The sequence below is a fragment of the Lethenteron reissneri genome, chromosome 18 (genome assembly GCF_015708825.2).
Source record: "Lethenteron reissneri isolate LAM-NWPU_2019-01 chromosome 18, ASM1570882v1, whole genome shotgun sequence".
Lineage (NCBI taxonomy): Eukaryota > Metazoa > Chordata > Hyperoartia > Petromyzontiformes > Petromyzontidae > Lethenteron > Lethenteron reissneri.
Genome location: NC_083796.1, coordinates 410,565 through 431,127, shown reverse-complemented (window position 1 = coordinate 431,127; position 20,563 = coordinate 410,565). Strand labels below are relative to the sequence as shown.

The following is a 20,563-nucleotide window of genomic DNA, read 5'->3' as shown; positions in this document are numbered from 1 at the left end:
CTTTGCGGTGGTTCCTCCTCTGGTCCGAGGAACACCCCCAGATGGTGCAGCGATGTTGTGCTCCAATTGATGGTTTTTGCCTTCTCCGGACACTCGGTCATGTCCCACGCTCCAACCAGTAGGCCGCTGCACTTTGCCAGTTCATTTTGGATGAGGAGGCCTTCTAAAAGACCTCCTGACACTCGTGCAGCAGGGCGACATCATCCAGGAAACGAAGGATGAGGAGGATGTCGTCGGCGGTATGCCGTCAGGACCAACTTGACACTTGGTTCCCTGAGCACCAGGCCGTTGAGTCTCCGCCTTATAAGACTCAGAAAGGCTCTAATGCTAAGGCATAAAGTTGGCCCGACAATGGGCATCCCTGTCTCACTCCTCGCTCGAATTTTACCAGGGCAGTGAGGGCGCCGTTGACCTTGATCATGCACTCCGCCTTGGTGTAGAGTAGGCGGATCATTCGGACAAAGCCATCCCCAAAACCAAAGGTCTTGGTGTTGTGGGGCACCATGCCTCTCACGATCCGCCAGAAGATGTGGCTAGGTGCACGGAAGTGGTACGGCCCACGCGATGGGTTGGTGTTCATGCGCTTACGCAGGAAGGCCAGGTACTTCAGCTTGTTCCTGTAGAAGTTGCCCGAGATGTTAATTCCCTCACATCGTACAACTACCACTTTGTGACCAATTAGGATCTGCTCTCTTCCTCCCTCCCTTCCTCCCTTCCTCTCTCCTCCCTCCCTCCCTCATTTTTATTATCAGAGGAAACAAGAAGATGCTCGGTCTCCTCCCTCCCTCCATCCTGCTTAGGGAGGTTAACGACAGCTGCGCTCGTTACAAACGCCATGACGGTTTGTTGCAATCGGCACCAAGAAGGACGCGGAGTTATTTATTTTGCTTGTTCACCCAGAGGTAGGGGCTGTTGCTGCAGCGGCTGCTGCTGCTGTGCGTTCAACGTCCCCGCGTAGGGGTGGATGCATGGAAGAGAGAGGTGCGACCCGGGGGGAGCACTCAGGGTGGTGAGAGTGCAGTGAGAGAGGGGAGTGGAGGAGGAGGACAGGAGACCGGTGAGAGCAGTGGAGACGGTGACGCACCAATACGTGGAGTGCAAGAGCCTGGACTTGTTGTTCAAGGTCCTCAAAAACATCCTCCTAAGGTTCAGCCTCCACTTCTCCCCGACGGTCCTCATCTTTGTGTAATGAAAGCCTATGTCCGGCTCACGTGGTGATCGGCTCTGCCGGTCCTGCTCTACAGCCAATGGGGGGAGAGCCTGGGAGCATGGCCCTGGCGTGATCGATGGATGTCAGCTAGGATAATTGGTTCTGCTGGTCTTGGCCTCAGCCAATGGGAAGACAAGTCAGGGGCGTGGTCCCGGGAGTTGATGGGGGAATCTGGAACATTCAGCGCAGGCTAATAAGGATTGGCTGGAGCGTACCACGTGACCCAGTCATTAAATAAGGGAGGAGCCGAGGGACACATGGTCAGACAAGGAACGAAGAGAGAGAGGGGCCACGCGCGAGCGGGGCTCCGAGTGCCACATGGCGGTGCATCTCTTGCGATCTGTCTGCCCACTTCCCGTTACCTGCCAGCAACGGGGAGTGCTTGTGAACTGAGATAAGTATATAAAGGACCGATTCCACAAGCCGTCTCCAGAGTATTATTACATTGGTGTCAGAAGTTCTTCTGGGACCGTTTGGACAATCTTTCTCGATGTCCAAGCACCTCAGAAAAAAGAACCCACCCGACCCTCCATCGGAGGAGGTTGTGGAGACGGACGAAGGACGATGTGCTGGGAGCTACGGCTCCTCTGCCTCCGGCTGCTGCTCACCTTGATGCCGCTCATCGTTGACGGAGGAAGAAACGACCACCTCGAGGGCGGACGAAGGATGGCGGCTGATGGCGGAGCAGATCGAGTCGCTCCGCGCGATTTTGCTCAATTTGGTGACAGCGGTCGCGTCCTCTACGGCCCTGGGTCGGCCGCCAGCGGTTCAGCTTAATGCCGAGGACCAAGATCTTCGGCGGGAAACGACGTCCGCCATCGCTCCTGCCACGCGGGGGGTGGCCTCCATCTTGGGCGGGGCGACGGCGACGGAGCCGTTGGACGCCATCTTGCACGAGGCTGACACCATGCGGCCACCGGACGCCATTTTGACGGAGACGCGCAGAACGCGGGAAGTGGAGTATGAGACACTCGAGGCGTCTGCCTGCCACCGCGGACATCATCTTCCACAGATCAAAGAATTTATCGCCGGGGGCAATTGGAGTGCTTTTACGTGGCGCTTCGAGTCGGCTTTTAGATCCGTGCGTTGGACGGAGGCGGAGGCGCTGGAAGCGTTGCCCACGCTGCTGGATGATGTTTCCCTGGCGATCTTCCGATCCATCCCGGCGTCCAAGAAGAAGACGCTTCGTGATGCTTTCGCAGAAAATGGCGGAGTTTTACGACCCACCGACGGCAGCCACGAGAAAATTTATGTCACGTCGTCGAGGATCAGAGGAATCGCCTTTGGCTTACCGGGGGGCGCTGGTGGCGTTAGCCATGGCCGTTTACCCCGACGCGACTGGCTGATCACCTCGATCCTCTCATTCTTTCCTGTATGCTGGAGCTGTCCCAGGAACTCAACATCTCGCTGCCGGTATGCGGCCACGAACCGCTTACATCGCGATGGGTGGCGCGCTGCTTGGACGCTAAATTTAACCTCAAGCGCTGGGATCAGATGGCGGCATGGACGGGAAAACCGGAAATTGATGGCCCACCTTTGGGGTGGTCTCCACGACGGGTCGTCCACTGCTCCAATGACTCCGGCGACGACGAGGTGGTGGCTGCTGTTCCGCACTGGATTCTGAGACGATGGCTGCGCGACCAGCATGGTGACTACGCGGGCCGACCACGTGCGGGGGCTGGGTCAACCGACCGTCGGCCGACGACGGCCACGTGTTTCAAGTGTGGCCGACGAGGCAATTTTGCCCGCGACTGCCGCTGCCGACCTCTGCCTTCGCCGCTTCCGCCGAGTGGACCTCCATCTCCTCCACCGGGCGCGGAGCCGCGACACCCTCGGGCGAGTCGGCACAAATCGGACACCCGGCAGGTCTTGTCACATCATTTATCCACTCGCACACATAGTTGCACTTCAAATGATAACTGTGGTTCTTCTGTGTCATTACCACGCTCTACTACACAATTGAAAAAAATTGGCTCGTAGGGTTGTGGCTGCGGCGTCGGGCTCATCGACGGTACGAGGTACCATCGAGGGCATTGACGTCCGTATTTTGGTGGACACTGGCGCGTCTGCCACCATCATTTCCGATGTCATTTTTCATCTTTTGTCTATTCCCACGTCACGAATCCGCCCGGTTAATGACGCGTGTGTAGCCGCAAATAGGGGTAGCATGGGTATTTCGGGCAAGTCGATGTGCGTATTGCTATCGGTAATATTACCGCCAAAGGATCGGTGTTGATTTCTCGCTCACTGGCCATCCCATGTCTATTAGGCACGGATTTCTTGCGCCGCATGCCACTTAAGATACTGGTCGACCAGGATTGTTTATAAATGCTGGGGGGTCGTAGGATGTCGTTCTTGCCTTCCCTGCTGGCCCATTCGCCCCCGTGTAACGCAGTTAACGCCATGGTCGCTGCCATGGTAGAGGTTCCATCTGGCTCACAAATGCTTATCCCGCTGTGTTACTGTAAACCCTTTCAGGTTAAGGACGGTGTGAGGGGCGTGCTATTATCCCCGCCGAATTCGGTGTCTAAATCTTTTTCCCTGGTGGCGGCTCAAACAATCGTACGGCCGGGTCAGGCCCCGTTCATACAGGTGTTGAATGGTGACCCGGACCAGGTCGTTGTTCCGGCTGGATCGGTATTGGCTCACGCCACTACCGATTTCACCAGTTTTGACGGAAAGCCACATATTGAAACACCCACCGATGGACGGCCGCACGACCGTTCACAGGAACGGTGGATCGCGGACTTGTGCAGGAAAAATTCCTCTTTATCGAACATGCAAAGGACTTCTTTGCATTCATTGTTATTACGGTATGCGGACGTTTTCAGTAAAAATGATTTGCATCTCGGCCATACCTCGCTTTTGTCGCACCATAATGACACCGGTGCTACGCCTCCGACTTGTATGCACCTGCATCGCATGAGTCCTGCTGAAAGGGAACACGTGCGCGGCGCGGTAGACGAGATGTTGGCGGCAGATATTATTTCGCCGTCCAACAGTCCTTGGGGCGCGCCGGTGGTACTGGTTAAGAAGAAGAATGGTGGAACGAGATTTTGTGTAGATTTCCGCCGGTTGAATAAGATATTCGTGGTGGACGCATATCCTTTACCGCGGATGGACGACTTATTGGACGCTTTATCAGGGGCAAAATTCTTCTCCACCCTCGATCTGTCCTCGAGCTTTTGGCAGCTTCCCCTCGATGACGCGTCGAAACCCAAGACGGCATTCCGCACGCCGCAAGGCCTCTTTAAGTTTAACCGGTTACCGATGGGCTTGAATGCGGCTCCGGCGACGTTTCAATGCCTGATGGAACTGGTACTGGTGGGACTACAGTGGGAGACATGCCTCATATATTTAGACGATATCATCGTTTTCAGCCGCACGTTCGAGGAACACCTCCAACGACTGGAGACTGTTTTTCAGAGAATGCGTTCGGCTGACCTAAAGTTTAAACCGAAGAAATGCCACCTTTTGCAACACTCCTGTCCGTTACTTGGGTCATATCGTCAGTTTGGACGGCGTGTCCACTGACCCTCAGAAAACGCAATGTGTCCGAGAGTGGCCCACACCCACTTCGGTGGGCGACGTTCGGCGTTTCATTGGGTTTGCATCCTACTATCGCCGGTTCGTTAAGAACTTTGCCACACTGGCTAAACCACTGCATGTTCTGACGGGCAAAAATCAGAGGTTTAAATGGGGTCCAGAGGAGGAACGCTCTTTTCACTCGCTTCAGGATCACCTCGCCACGGCGCCTACGCTCGACTACCCAGACTTTTCCCAGCTGTTCATCCTTGACACGGATGCTAGCGATATCGGCATCGGGGCCGTTTTATCGCAACGTAAAGACGGAGTTGAGCGAGTGGTTGCATACGGCAGCAGGGTTCTGTCCCCTGCAGAAACACGATATTGCGTGACGTGGCGGGAACTTTTGGCGATCAAACATTTTGTCCGGCTGTACCGGCCCTACCTGTATGGGAGGAAATTCCTCGTTCGCACTGATCACGCGGCTTTGCAATACTCGTTAAAATTGGACCAACCATCAGGCCAACTGGCTCGGTGGTTGGAATCGTTACAGGAATTTTCCTTCGATATCACGTACCGCAAGGGTGCTCGCCACGCCAACGCGGACGCGCTCTCCAGGTTACCACCCATTCCCCCGTGTGCTTGTCTGATGGGTATGCACCGCTGTGCAGCGCCGCCTACCTCGCCCTGTGCGGTTATGGGAGCGATGTCGAACGAGGACAGCCAGGATGTACCAGTGGGCACTGATGATACCCTGCGGCTGCTGCACTCGGTGTGGCTATGCGAGCAGGAGGCCGATGCCTCTCTGGCTCCGCTGCGGAAACTGATCGGGAAACCGAGAGCTCATTTGGCGGGATGGAAATGGCAGATGTTCCGGGGCCGGGCGGGACTATTGATGTGTACTGATGGATTGTTTGACCGATCACGCCTGGTCGTGCCTACATCCCTTCACCATGACCTGCTCCACTCTCTGCACACTGACAAATTAATGCACCTCGGCGTGCAGAAGACTTTGGCCGCAATGCAGAAAGATTTCTTTTGGCCCGGCATGACGGCAGACGTTAACGACTTTGTCCGGTCATGCCATGATTGTGCGAAGAGGAAACAACCTCGGAAACATTATGTGCCGCCACTACGTTCCATTGAGATATCCCGTATCAATGAATTAGTCGCTCTGGACATCCTGGGGCCGTTCCCTCCATCGGCTAGGGGCAACAAATACCTTCTGGTCGGGGTAGAATATTTTTCTCGATTGCCTATGGCCTGGCCTCTGCCTGACTAAACGGCCGCGTCCATCACCGATGCTTTCTTGAACGGTTATGTCATGGATAAAGGGGCACCCGAGAGGCTGCTCACAGATCAGGGACGTAACTTCTCCTCCAAATTGTTCAAGGATGTTTGCGATGCGCTGGGCACCAAAAAAATTCGCACTTCTCCCTTACCATCCGCAAATGGATGGCATGGTGGAACGATTTAACCACACCCTTTCGGCTATGCTTTGTCACATGGTGAGTGAAAAACAGACCGATTGGACGGCCTACCACATGGTTCCTCACGCGTCCACGGGATATTTGCCATTTTTCCTGATGTATGGGTTACAGAGGCGCGAGAGGCCGCCAGATGCGCGATGGCCCGTACGCAGGCAAGGAACGAGAGGTGTGCGCGTCGATCGCGTACTCACATGCCCTGGTTGGTGGGTGATCTGGCATGGCTCCACTGCTCTCAGGTGCCAGCGGGCACATCCCCTAAACTGCACTGGCCTTGGCGGGGGCCTGTGACATTGGTGGACATTCGGAACCCACAGAGTGTTCGCGTCCAATACGGAAAACGTCGGTGGTACGTCCATTTGTCGCGACTCAAACCCTACGTTGACCCGCGTGCCGACCCCTCATCTCCACTTATTGACCTGCCGGGGTCTGCTGTGCCGAATATGCCGCTTGCCTCACCCGTTGATCCCCAGCAGGACTGTGTTGTGCCTCCCGCAGATGAACAGGTTTTGAGGGCTGATGAGACCCCCGCCGTCCCTCCTCCAACGGGACCTACCCCGGATACGACCAAAACCGAACATTCTCCTTCTTCTTCACGTCAACCACTTCCTGCAGATACGGCGGCAAGGCGACCATGTGCAGGAAGCGGAGAGGGTCCCGCGGCGCGTACGCGGTCGAAATCTCCTCCGTTTCGATAGCATTGATTGCCTTGCGGTCCCTTCCCTATTGTTACTGCGCTGCAGGGGCGCCCTAATGTATGTCTGTTGTTCATGGGTGATTTTGTTTTTGTTTTCGGCGCATAGACGCCTGTTTTACCCCTTTCCTTGTTAATGCGTCTTAGACGCCCTAATAAGCAACTTTATGGGATCGGCTTGTCACCCTTTTCCCAGCCGAGACGGCTGACTTTTTCACCGGCGGGGGGTGATGTAATGAGAGCCTATGTCCGGCTCACGTGGTGATCGGCTCTGCCGGTCCTGCTCTACAGCCAATGGGGGGAGAGCCTGGGAGCATGGCCCTGGCGTGATCGAGGGATGTCAGCTAGGATGATTGGTTCTGCTGGTCTTGGCTTCAGCCAATGGGAAGACAAGTCAGGGGTGCGTCTCTTGCGATCTGTCTGCCCACTTCCCGTTGCCTGCCAGCAACGGGGAGTGCTTGTGAACTGAGATAAGTAAATAAAAGGACCGATTCCACAAGTCGTCTCCAGAGTATTATTACATTTGGATACCAAAAGGGCGACGGACCCCAACATCTTCAGGGGCTGGTCAACGTGCTCGTCGGCTATGCCAAGCTCGCCATGTACAGGGCGAGGAAGGTGGCCCTAGAGGGGAAACGTCCGGCCAGCAGCGTGAGCATCTTCCGCGCTCTGGTCGGAGCCAGGGTGTGGCTGGAGTTCCGCCATGCACGACTGACCCACGCCATGCCGGCCTTCAAGGAGCAGTGGGCAATGGAGGAGGCCGTGTGCTCAGTGGCAGATGACGGGGAGCTCTGCATGCAGTTATGAGCTACCCGTCGGAGGCCGTCAGACTGCGAGAAGGGCTGTGTGCAGAACGAGAGAGAGCGAGAGGGAGCGAGAGAGTGAGCGAGAGAGTGAGCGAGAGAGTGACCGAGAGATTGAGCGAGAGAGTGAGCGAGAGGTGGGGTTTACATAAAGCAAAATTTACCAAATGATGAACGAAGCAAAGTGCCAACTACACCGAGCATCTTCTTGCTTCCACTGATCGTAAAAAAAGAGAGATGAGGGAGAGGGAGAGAGGAGGGGAAAATAGAGGGGAGAAGGCGATGGAGAATGGAGTGAAAGGAGAGAGAGAATAAGGGGGGGGGGGGAGAGAGAATGGAGAGAGGGGGGGGAGATAAAGGGGAGAGGAGAGAGGACACAGGAAATATGTGTCCGAGTGTAAATGTGTGTGTGTATGTTATGAGCACACATCATCTCCCACCCTCCCCCACCGCCAATCCAGCCTCACTCACCCCTCAACTACCCCTCACTCACTGCGCAATATATAGCCTTAAAAGACTGTTGGGGCAAGTGCTGTTAGTAGCACCAATAAAGGAAATAACGTTAAATGAGGGAGTCGGCGGCCAGTAACACGCCCGGCTGACTTTGTCTCCCTAGTGACAATGTTTTAATACATCGCACAATTAGCTCAACTGTGGCTGAGTCGACCTAAAAGAGCCGTAGGACCAGTTCAGAGAATCGTCATTGGTGTTGGCCATGAGTGGGAAACGAACTCGGGTAGGTGGGTTCGTAGTACCGCTCGCTCATCGCTTCTTCTCCCCCACACTCACTCACCCTCAAATCCCCCTCACTCACCCTCAACCCCCCCTCACTCACCCTCAACCCCCCCTCACTCACCCTCAAATCCCCCTCACTCACCCTCAACCCACCCTCACTCATCCTCAACCCCCCCTCACTCACTAACCCTCAACTCCCCCTCACTCACCCTCAACCCCCCCTCACTCACTCAGCCTCAACCCCCCTCACTCACTCACCCTCAAACCCCCTCACTCACCCTCAACTCCCCCTCACTCACCCTCAACCCCCCCCCCTCACTCATCCTCAACCCCCCCCTCACTCACCCTCAACTCCCCCTCACTCACCCTCAACTCCCCCTCACTCACTCAGCCTCAACCCCCCCTCACTCACTCACCCTCAACTCCCTCTCACTTACTCACCCTCAACTCCCCCTCACTCACCCTCAACTACCCTCACCCTCAACTCACCCTCACTCACCCTCAACTCCCCTCACTCACTCACCCTCAACTCCCCCTCACTCACTCACCCTCAACCCCCCCTCACTCACTCACCCTCAATTCCCCCTCACTCACCCTCAACTCCCCCTCACTCACTCACCCTCAACTCCCCCTCACTCACTCACCCTCAACTCCCCCTCACTCACCCTCAACCCCCCCTCACTCACTCACCCTCAACTCCCCCTCACTCACCCTCAACTCCCCCTCACTCACTCACTCACCCTCAACTCCCCTCCTCACTCACCCTCAACCCCCCTCCTCACTCACTCACCCTTAACCCCCCCTCACTCACCCTCAACTCCCCCTCACTCACTCACTCACCCTCAACTCCCCCTCACTCACCCTCAACCTCCCCCTCACTCACTCACTCACCCTCAACTCCCCCTCACTCACTCACCCTCAACCCCCCCTCACTCACTCACTCACCCTCACCCCCCCTCACTCACCCTCAACTCCCCTCACTCACTCACTCACCCTCAACTCCCCCTCACTCACCCTCAACTCCCCTCACTCACTCACTCACCCTCAACTCCCCCTCACTCACTCACCCTCACTCCCCCTCACTCACTCACTCACCCTCAACTCCCCCGCACTCACCCTCACTCCCCCTCACTCACCCTCAACTCCCCCTCACCTCACTCACTCCCCCTCAACTCCCCCTCACTCACTCACCCTCAACTCCCCCTCACTCACTCACTCACCATCAACCCCCCTCACTCACTCACCCTCAACTCCCCCTCACTCACCTCACCCTCAACTCCCCCTCACTCACTCACTCACCCTCCACTCCCCCTCACTCACCCTCAACTCCCCTCACTCACTCACCCTCAACTCCCCCTCACTCACTCACCTCACTCACTCACTCAACCCCCCCTCACTCACCCTCAACTCCCCCTCACTCACTCACTCACCCTCAACTCCCCTCACTCACCCTCAACTCCCCTCACTCACTCACTCACCCTCAACTCCCCCTCACTCACTCACCCTCAACTCCCCCTCACTCACTCACCCCTCAACTCCCCCTCACTCACTCACCCTCAACTTTCCCTCACTCACCCTCAACTCCCCCTCACTCACCCTCAACTCCCCCCCCCTCACTCACCCTCAACTCCCCCTCACTCACTCACCCTTCCCCACCTCCGCACGTCGAGCCTCAAAGACTCAGAGATGCGAGTACTAAAATGGAGACCCAATGACTTACAGATACCTATAGACTCAATCCACATCACCACACCAACCCAAGAGTAAATAACTCTTATAGGGGCCATCCATAAATGACGTCACGCACCTAGAGGGGGGTCAGACATTTGTGACGATGCGTGACGAGGGGGGGGTAGTTTGATAAATGTGACGTCACATCAAAATGCGCAACTTTAAATAAATATAGACAACACGTTCTACTGAATTAAATATACTTTTTAATAAATGTTTTCTCCTACAACATCAGAGTGCAGCACCACATCAAATACGCACTACAATGACAATAGTTTAAAGCGATTTGAAGCATGTTATATTTTTGTGGAGTCGGGCAGAGCTTTGTGACGTCATATTTGAAGGGGGGTCTGACTTTTTGTGACGCCGTGTGACGAAGGGGGGGGGGTTAAAAATCGTCCACAATCGCGTGACGTCATTTATGGACGGCCCCATACACACATTAACACGCACACCCTCACACACACTCGTACTTACGTGTACACACACACATGAGCATGCACACAAAAATATCCCCCATATAGCCTGAGGAGACTGTAGGGGCAAGTGCACCTATGAAGGCCGGTACGGCACACAAGGGGGTGGGTGGCCAACACCACGCCCGGCCGCCTTTGTCTCCCCAGTGGCGATGTGGTTTACACACCGCACCAGGTACTCATTTGAGACTGAGTCGACCTAGGTGAGGCCCAGGATCGAGTTTAGATAATCATGAGCGGGAATCGGGCTGCTGGGTTCATAGCACAGCGCGCTAACTGCTACACTACCGCTCCACACATGCACACACACACACACGTGCAAACGCACACATGCAAACGCACACACGAACACGTTTACACACGCACACGTACGCACACGTGCACACACGTGCACACACGCACATGTGCGCACACGTGCACACGCACACACGCTAACGCACCCGTGCACACGCGCTAACGCACACGTGCACACACGCACACGTGCACACGCACACACGTGCACACGCACACACGTGCACACGCTCGCGCCTACCCTCAGTGAAGGGCTCCCATTCGTAGTGGCGGCCCATGAACGGGCGGCCATTGTAGTTGGCGCACTGCACCGTCCGGAAATCTCGCACGCCGGCTGGACAGGGCTGCACACGCGCAGCAACGACACACGGCCGCCTTTGTCTCCCCAGGGTTGTTGTTTGCACCACACGCGCGCATACGTATATGCCTACACACTCATGCACGTGCAATCAAGACGCGCACACTGCCATGTCTCACAACGACAAAAACACCCCCTGCGCCCCTCCGCCACCGATGTTGACCAACATCGGTTAGCGCAGTGCGCTAACTGCGGCACGACCGCTCCACACACATACGCACGCACACAGGCGTGTGAAATGTAATCGTCGCTCATTCGTAAGGTTGCATGGTAATCTGAGAAGCTTCCAAAACCAGCTTCGCTCACTTACCAGCCTCACCCAGTTCCTAAACTCACCACTCCACTAATCACCCCTACACACACTCACACACCACTCCCCTACATATACTCAAAGACCCCTGTGTAGCCTTAACAGACTGTTGAGGGCGAGTTTTTTTGGCTAGCACCAAGTATGGCAAGCACACGAGGAGGTGGGTGGTCAGCACCACGCCCTGCTACCTTTGTCTCCCCAATGTTGATATTTACACATTGCATGCAACCAGGTACTCGTTTGAGGCTGAGTTGACCTAGAAGAGGTCCAGGAACGATTCAAATATTCACCACCAATGGTGGCCGTGAGCGGGTATCGAACACTGACGCACACAGAGACAAAGATCCCCCGTATAACCTTAACAGAATGTTGAGGCAAGTGCTGTTTAGGGAGCTGCACCAATGAAGTCCGGCAAAATCATGTAGATAGGTTCAATGAAAATTACAAAAAACTACGACGTTTCGATTGCAACTCAAGCGGTAGTCATCAGGAAAAAAATGAACCCGTAAAAACTAAGTTTTTCACTATAAATCCTTTATATGCGTGGCGGCTAGAGTCCGCTCGTCCTCTGGCTTGAGATGGCTGCCACCTATGGATCAGATGATTGCCTGCCTCCATTAAGCAATTGGTATTTAAATATAATTTTTTTTTCTTAAAAAGTGTAAAGTTATGGAAAAAAATTTTCACGAAAATAAATTGTCACGCACAACGAGTCTATGTGCAAAATGTCAGCTCGATTGGATCACCGGAAGTGGGTTAAAAAACGACCGAAAGATTTGCACGGTCGTAAGCGCGCAAGCAAGCAAGCAAGTGAAATTAATATAAAGGATTTAAAAAGCAGTCGTTATCAGGAGAATTTTTTTTTCCTTATGTAATAAGAGCCTATGTCAGATTCACATGGTGATCGGCTTTTCCGGTCCCGCTTTACAGCCAATGGGGGGAGAGCCTGGGAGCATGGCCTCGGCGTGATCAAGGGATGTCAGCTTGGTTTCGTGGGTCTTGGCCTCAGCCATTGGGAAGACAAGTCGGGGGCGTGGTCCCGGGAGTTGATGGGGGATCTGGAACATTCGGCGCAGGCTATTGAGGATTGGCTGGAGTGTACCACGTGACCCAGGCATTAAATAAGGGGAGAGAGGAGAGACACGGTGTCAGACACGGAACTAAGAGAGAGAGAGGCCACGCGCGAGTGGGGCTCCGGGTGCCACGTGGTGGTGTGTCTCTGGTGGCTGTCTGCCCGCTTCCCGTTGCCTGCCAGCAACGGGGAGTGTTTGTGAACATAAAAGGAAGTGAAATAAAAGGACCGATTCTACAAGCCGTCTCCAGCGTGTTATTACACTTATGACTACTCAGGCCATTGGGTTCGTAGTGGCGAACTAACCGTGACACTACTGGCACACACAAAGATCCCCCATGTAACCTGTAACAGACTGTAGAGGCAAGTGCTGTTAGCGAGCACCTATGAAGGTCGGCACGGCACATGACGGGGTGGGTGGCCAACACCACGCCCGGCCGCCTTTGTCTCCCCAGTGCCAATGTTTAGACATTCCACCAAGTACTCATTTGAGGCTGAGTCGACCTAGGGGAGGCCCAGGACCGGTTCAGATAATCGTCACCGGTGTTGGCCATGAGCGGGAATCGATCTCGGGTCGCCAGGTTCGTAGCGCAACACGCTAACCGCTACACTGCCGCTCTCCACACACACATACACTGGCACACACATGGTACCTGCGCGTTGCACAGGCGGTGACGCCGGAAAGCACCAACACAGCTGATGGAGGTGCGCGGAGACCCAGATCCAGCTCCACCAGCGGGCCACAGGGCCTGGCCGGTCTGGTGGGCGAGTGTGGCATGCGTGGAACGAGATGCCCGGAGGCTGCACGCCGCAACATCGCACATTACCAAACATCACGGCGGCATCACCACCGATATGTAGCACCATCGACACAATAGAGCATCATCACCACATTGTCGCATCACAATCACTACCATCACGGTGACGTCTCCCTGGTAACGGGAATCTGGCTCTAGCTCTAAGAGTTAAAAATAAGAGTGACGTCGCGACCACAGCTGCGAGAGCCGGAGACACGGAGACGACACGGTGACATGGGGGGACACACACAGACACAACGGGGGCATGAGGGGACACACACAGATACAACGGGGACATGGACAACCTAATTTTTTGTTACTTTTCTATTTTACCTGATAAGGCCCACTGAGCTGTACAGCTCTTTTTTTCAGAAGTGACCTGGCCACAAATGATAGCTCAACGAAGTGGCTTATCATGTGGGAATTTTTTTAACTGAACGACCCGGAAAAAAATTAACGCGACCACTGGGAGAGAGCTACGCAAACTCCACATATGCAGCAGGCGTCAGGGTTGGGATCAAACAGACAACCTCCTGCATACCAGGCGAGGGAGTTAACATCTCACCACAGTGGCGCCCCTTAACACACGGAGGACACACACAGACGCACAAATGTCTGGGAAAAGTGGCCGCCAAAACCCTGCGGTGCGGGGAGTCCCGACCCAGATGCCCCCCTCTCCCCCAGAACCCCTCCCCCCGCCCCATAGTAGCAATAATGGCTTCAAGCTGAGGCCAGCGAAGCAGCCCCTAAGCAGGACCCTCCCTCTGCCCCTCGTGAGAGCGTGTGGGCTGCGAGTCGTCCACAGGGTGTCGGGGTAAACAGGGGTGCGTGCCAATCGCCGGGTTAGCAGGGGGTGTGTGAGTCACTCACCGGGTGAGCAAGGGGGTGAGAGTAACTCACCTGATGAGTGGGAGTGTGTAAGTTGCTCACCTTGTGAGTGGGACTGTGTAAGCCACTCACTGGTGAACAAGGGTGTGTACATCACTCTCTGGTGAGTGGGACATGCGAGTCACTCACCGAGTGAGCAAGGGTGTGCAAGTGACTCACCGGGTGAGCGGGGGCTGTGCGCGATGCATGGAACTGAGCACTCTCGCTGGAAAACGTCCCTGCAGGGAATGAGCTGAGCCACGAGCACCATGCCAGAGCCGGCTGAGCTGATGCTGCTGCTGATGCTGCTGATGCTGCTGATACTGCTGGCTTGCATGCACTGGCTCAAGCTCCTGGAGGTCACTGTAGCCGTGCTGCTGCCGCCGCCGCTGGTACTGCTGCTGGTGGTGGCCGTATCCGTGCCCCCCTTGCTCCGCGGGTGGCGCAGGGGCACGGGGGGCCGCGGGCAGACATGGCCTCATCTGCTCCATGACCCCCCCTTCACATGTACGCGTGCAAGGGGACCAGGGCCCCCACTGACCCCAGGTCCCAGTGACCTCCCCAACCGCTGGAACCGGCCCCTCCTCCATCCCCCCAGCTCCAATCCGGGTGCCGCTCCACCGCTGGGGTTCCACCTGCCTCCTCGCCCGGTGAGCGGCGACTCTTCCTGGCTCCTCCAGGTCCTCTGGGTCTCCTGGCCAGGGGGGAACTGGGTCCTGCCAAGACTGCAAAGGTCAGTCCCCTCCGTGTCACTCTTCTCTAGATACGACAATGGTCACTTTTCTCATGCACTCTTCTCTGGTTCACTCCGCTCGTTGATTCATTCCACTCACTCACCCCCCACCCACTCACCCCCCACCCACTCACCCACCCAACCCATTCACCCCCCACCCACTCACCCACCCAACCCATTCACCCCCCACCCACTCACCCACCCAACCCATACACCCCCCACCCACTCACCCCCCACCCACTCACCCACCCAACCCATTCACCCCCCACCCACTCACCCACCCAACCCATACACCCCCCACCCACTCACTCACCCAACCCATTCACCCCCCACCCACTCACCCACCCAACCCATACACCCCCCCCCCACCCACTCACCCACCCAACCCATTCACCCCCCACCCACTCACCCACCCAACCCATACACCCCCCACCCACTCACCCACCCAACCCATACACCCCCCACCCACTCACCCACCCAACCCATTCACCCCCCACCCACTCACCCACCCAACCCATTCACCCCCCACCCACTCACCCACCCAACCCATTCACCCCCCACCCACTCACTCACCCAACCCATTCACCCCCCACCCACTCACCCACCCAACCCATTCACCCCCCACCCACTCACCCACCCAACCCATACACCGCCCAATTCACTCACCCATCTACTCACCCCCCACCCATTCACCCACCCAACCCATTCACCCCCCACCCACTCACCCACCCAACCCATTCACCCACCACCCACTCACTCACCCAACCCATTCACCCCCCACCCACTCACCCACCCAACCCATTCACCCCCCACCCACTCACCCACCCAACCCATTCACCCCCCACCCACTCACCCACCCAACCCATACACCCCCCACCCACTCATTCACCCAACCCATTCACCCCCCACCCACTCACCCATCCAACCCATACACCGCCCACCCACTCACCCACCCAACCCATTCACCCCCCACCCACTCACCCACCCAACCCATACACCGCCCAATTCACTCACCCATCTACTCACCCCCCACCCACTCACCCAATCACCCACTCAGCCAACCACTCAACACTCACAAAAGATTCACCCACTCAACAACAGCAACCGCCATTCACCATTGTGGTGTTAACTAAAGCAGAGCGCTTGTGCCAGACTAGGTGCACTTTGAGGCCACGTGAAGTGTGGAATGCTCTCGCTGTTGACAGGTCACAGAACAGACCCAGGTGCCATGGGTTGAGTGAATGAGATACACTAGTTGTGCCCCCTACTGTGCCACCTCGCTGCGTTTTATATGCCCAGCGCACCACTCAATGTTGTGAGCGTCGCTCCTCTGCTCTGTTGCTGGAGGGCGAATGCCTGAAACTGGCCAGTAGCGTTCTTCATGAGCCTCCTCCACAGAGGGCAATTTTGACACCGCCAACGCAGCCTTGCCTTGCCAAAGAAGCTCACTGATGATGGGACTGTATCCAGATCTTTCAAGGATCTGTGAACTCCTTACACTATCCAGTCTGATTGAACCCAGGATGGATCATAGGCAGGCCAGCCTGAATGTTTCAAACCAGTGCAGATGTTACTTTAAACGGGTCCGTGTTTCACAAGCATAGAGAAGGGAGGGGCATAACTGTGGCCAAGAACAAAATAGTCTGGCTTTGTTATTGTGGGGCGGATGGGTGAGTGACACGCTCCAGGTTCCGCAGCAGTCTCCAACTCCTCATCAGAGTGAGCAGAAATTACCAGATTATCAACATGGTTGACCAATAGGAAGCCATTCCTTGAGCGCACCCGGGCACCGGTCAGCTTCTCACACATTCACACCCACAGGCATTTAACATACTGTTGGGGCAAGTGCTGTTAGCGAGCGCCGATGAAGACTGGCAGGACACACGAGGGGGTCGGTGGCCAGCACTACGCCCGACCGCCTTTGAGTTGACCTAGGGGAGGCCCAGGACCGGTTCAGAAAATCGTTACTGGTGTTGGTTGAGCGGGAATCAAACTCGGGCCGCCGGGTTCACAGTGCAGTGTGCTAACCGCTGCGCCACTACTCCCCACACACGTGCATCCCCGCATGCACACACACACACGGCAAGTGCTCATAGAGGCAGCCGAAGGCAGGGTTGGTGTCTCACTTGTTGCTGCTGCCGAGCTGTGCAGTCCCTGGGGTAGACGCAGATGCAGAGGAGCAGCGCCGCCACCTGCCGCCTGTGTGACGCACACCGACACACACCATGCAGCACACACAAACTCACACAAGCATACACTATGCAGCACACACTATGCAGCACACACAAACTCACACCAGCATACACTATGCAGCACACACGATGCAGCACACAGCAGCACACACGATGCAGCACACAGCAGCACACACCATGCAGCCCCCCCAGAAAACCCCACCAGTCACACACACAAACTCACCTTTCCAAGCACAGAGTATGCACAGGTGTAGTAAGTGGGTGTAAGCGTCAGGTGTGAGTGGTTGTGAGTGCTCTCTCCTCACCGGGTGAGCGGGGTGCGTGAGCTCTGGGGGCGATTCCCCCCACCCCCCATCCCCCCCCGCCCCCGCCCTGCGGGCTCCCTAAGGCATTGGGAACATCACCTACACACATCACCACCATCATCCCGATTAACATCACCTACACACATCACCACCATCATCCCGATTAACATCACCTACACACACCACCACCATCACTATTAACATCACCTACACACACCACCACCATCACTATTAACATCACCTACACACATCACCACCATCACCACGATTAACATCACCTACACACATCACCACCATCACTATTAACATCACCTACACACATCACCACCACCATCACCATTAACATCACCTACACACATCACCACCACCATCACCATTAACATCACCTACACACATCACCACCATCACTATTAACATCACCTACACACATCACCACCACCATCACCATTAACATCACCTACACACATCACCACCATCATCACGATTAACATCACCTACACACACCACCACCATCACCATTAACATCACCTACACACATCACCACCATCACTATTAACATCACCTACACACATCACCACCACCATCACCATTAACATAACCTACACACATCACCACCACCATCACCATTAACATCACCTACACACATCACCACCGCCATCACCATTAACATCACCTACACACATCACCACCATCACCACGATTAACATCACCTACACACATCACCACCACCATCACAATTAACATCACCTACACACATCATCACCATCACCATTAACATCACCTACACACATCACCACCATCACCACGATTAACATCACCTACACACATCACCACCATCACCATTAACATCACCTACACACATCACCACCATCACTATTAACATCACCTACACACATCACCACCATCATCACCATTAACATCACCTACACACATCACCACCATCATCACCATTAACATCACCTACACACACCACCACCATCATCCCGATTAACATCACCTACACACACCACCACCATCATCACTATTAACATCACCTACACACACCACCACCATCATCCCGATTAACATCACCTACACACATCACCACCATCATCCCGATTAACATCACCTACACACATCACCACCATCATCACGATTAACATCACCTACACACATCACAACCATCACCATTAACATCACCTACACACATCACCACCATCACTATTAACATCACCTACACACATCACCACCATCACCACGATTAACATCACCTACACACATCACCACCATCACCATTAACATCACCTACACACACCACCACCATCATCACCATTAACATCATCTACACACATCACCACCATCACTATTAACATCACCTACACACATCACCACCATCACCACGATTAACATCACCTACACACATCACCACCATCATCACCATTAACATCACCTACACACATCACCACCATCACTATTAACATCACCTACACACATCACCACCATCACCACGATTAACGTCACCTACACACATCACCACCATCACCACGATTAACATCACCTACACACATCACCACCATCATCACCATTAACATCACCTACACACATCACCACCACCATCACCATTAACATCACCTACACACATCACCACCATTAACATCACCTACACACATCACCACCATCATCACCATTAACATCACCTACACACATCACCACCACCATCACGATTAACATCACCTACACACATCACCACCATCACTATTAACATCACCTACACACATCACCACCACCATCACCATTAACATCACCTACACACATCACCACCACCATCACCATTAACATCACCTACACACATCACCACCATCACTATTAACATCACCTACACACATCACCACCATCACCACGATTAACATCACCTACACACATCACCACCATCACTATTAACATCACCTACACACATCACCACCATCACCACGATTAACATCACCTACACACATCACCACCATCACCATTAACATCACCTACACACATCACCACCATCATCATTAACATCACCATTAACATCACCTTCACAAAACATCACCACCATCACCATTAACATTGCCTACATGCATCATCACCACCATCATCACCTACACACATCACCACCATAAACATCACCTACACACACCATCAACATCATGACCATTAACATAATCATTTCCTACACACTTCATCATCACCATTAACATCATGAACATCTACCAACAACCAGCAACATCACCAACATCAGCAGCAGCAACATTAACTTCAACATCTCAATCAACAGCGCAATCAGCATCAACATCATCATTGTCAACTTCACTATCAGTAACAGCATCAACAACATCATCATCATCACCAACGTCACCATCATCAGCAGCAACCTCAGCATCATCATCATCACCATCACGCGACTCCCCGACTCCGGGCCCGCAGCGCGAGAGAGGGAGGGAGGGAGAGGACCTGATGCTCTCTCCTCACTCTCCCGAGGCCTCTCTCCCACGCTCTCTCCCACGCTCTCTCCCACGCTCTCTCCCACGCTCTCTCCTCCCCCTTTCGCTACGGAGGCCTCTCCCCTCTCCCCGCACGGCCTGAGACTCCACTTTCCCTCCCTCCCTGCCTGTCACTCTCCCCACCCCGCACTTTCTCTCGCTTCTATTCCCTCCACTTTATCTCCCTCCCTACTCTCTTCGCTCTCCCTACACTCTCCCGTCTCTTCTTCCACGATCTCCCAAACTCTCTCTCCCGTCCTACCACCCCCTACATTCTCCCTATCGCTCCCCTCCCTCTAATCTCTCCACTCTCCCTCTCTCCATTCTCTCCTCTCTCTCTCGCCCCTCCCCGCTCTCCCGTCTCCCCCCCCTCTCCCCGTATCCCCCCCTCCTCTCCCCGTCTCCCCCCCTCCTCTCCCCGTCTCCCCCCCTCCTCTCCCCGTATCCCCCCCCTCCTCTCCCCCCCCCCTATCCCCGTCTCCCCCCGT

General features: G+C 54.9%; 2 protein-coding genes across 4 annotated transcripts in view; one reads left to right on the top strand and one right to left on the bottom strand.

The window, feature by feature from the left end:
• LOC133343610 (thrombospondin type-1 domain-containing protein 4-like) overlaps window positions 1-623 on the top strand; it is a 16,296-nt gene extending 15,673 nt beyond the window's left edge. The window contains exons 5-6 of the mRNA XM_061553301.1: window positions 194-246; window positions 593-623. Coding sequence (XP_061409285.1) covers window positions 194-246; window positions 593-623 — 84 coding nt within the window. The remainder of the gene's footprint in view (window positions 1-193; window positions 247-592) is intronic.
• A 2,127-nt stretch (window positions 624-2,750) lies between these two features.
• LOC133343646 (thrombospondin type-1 domain-containing protein 4-like) lies at window positions 2,751-20,083 on the bottom strand. Of its 3 annotated transcripts, none has more exons than XM_061553352.1 (8): window positions 19,371-20,083; window positions 17,587-18,694; window positions 17,216-17,288; window positions 14,537-15,072; window positions 13,346-13,493; window positions 11,194-11,296; window positions 4,069-4,142; window positions 2,751-3,078 (listed from the first exon to the last, which is right to left on the bottom strand). In XM_061553352.1, exons 2-8 carry the CDS (start codon window positions 17,634-17,636, stop codon window positions 2,863-2,865), a joined length of 1,200 nt encoding a protein of 399 aa, XP_061409336.1. In that variant the 5' UTR covers window positions 17,637-18,694; window positions 19,371-20,083; the 3' UTR covers window positions 2,751-2,862. The 3 variants fall into 3 exon arrangements, with proteins under 3 accessions (XP_061409336.1, XP_061409333.1, XP_061409335.1); XM_061553349.1 differs by having other exon boundaries at window positions 14,537-15,081; window positions 17,587-17,685; window positions 19,988-20,043; XM_061553351.1 differs by lacking the exon at window positions 19,371-20,083 and having other exon boundaries at window positions 4,069-4,139; window positions 14,537-15,081; window positions 17,587-17,651.
• Window positions 20,084-20,563: the final 480 nt, after the last annotated feature.

Coding starts and splice junctions, on each gene's coding strand:
- LOC133343646 (XM_061553349.1), bottom strand. CDS start 17,636: ATGGGGGGTGGGGGGAATCGCCCCCAGAGCTCACGCACCCCGCTCACC. Junction 15,082..17,215: donor CAGCTCGGCAGCAGCAACAA/GTGAGACACCAA, acceptor TGACCTTTGCAG/TCTTGGCAGGACCCAGTTCC. Junction 13,494..14,536: donor GCACAGCCCCCGCTCACCCG/GTGAGTCACTTG, acceptor TGCGGCGTGCAG/CCTCCGGGCATCTCGTTCCA.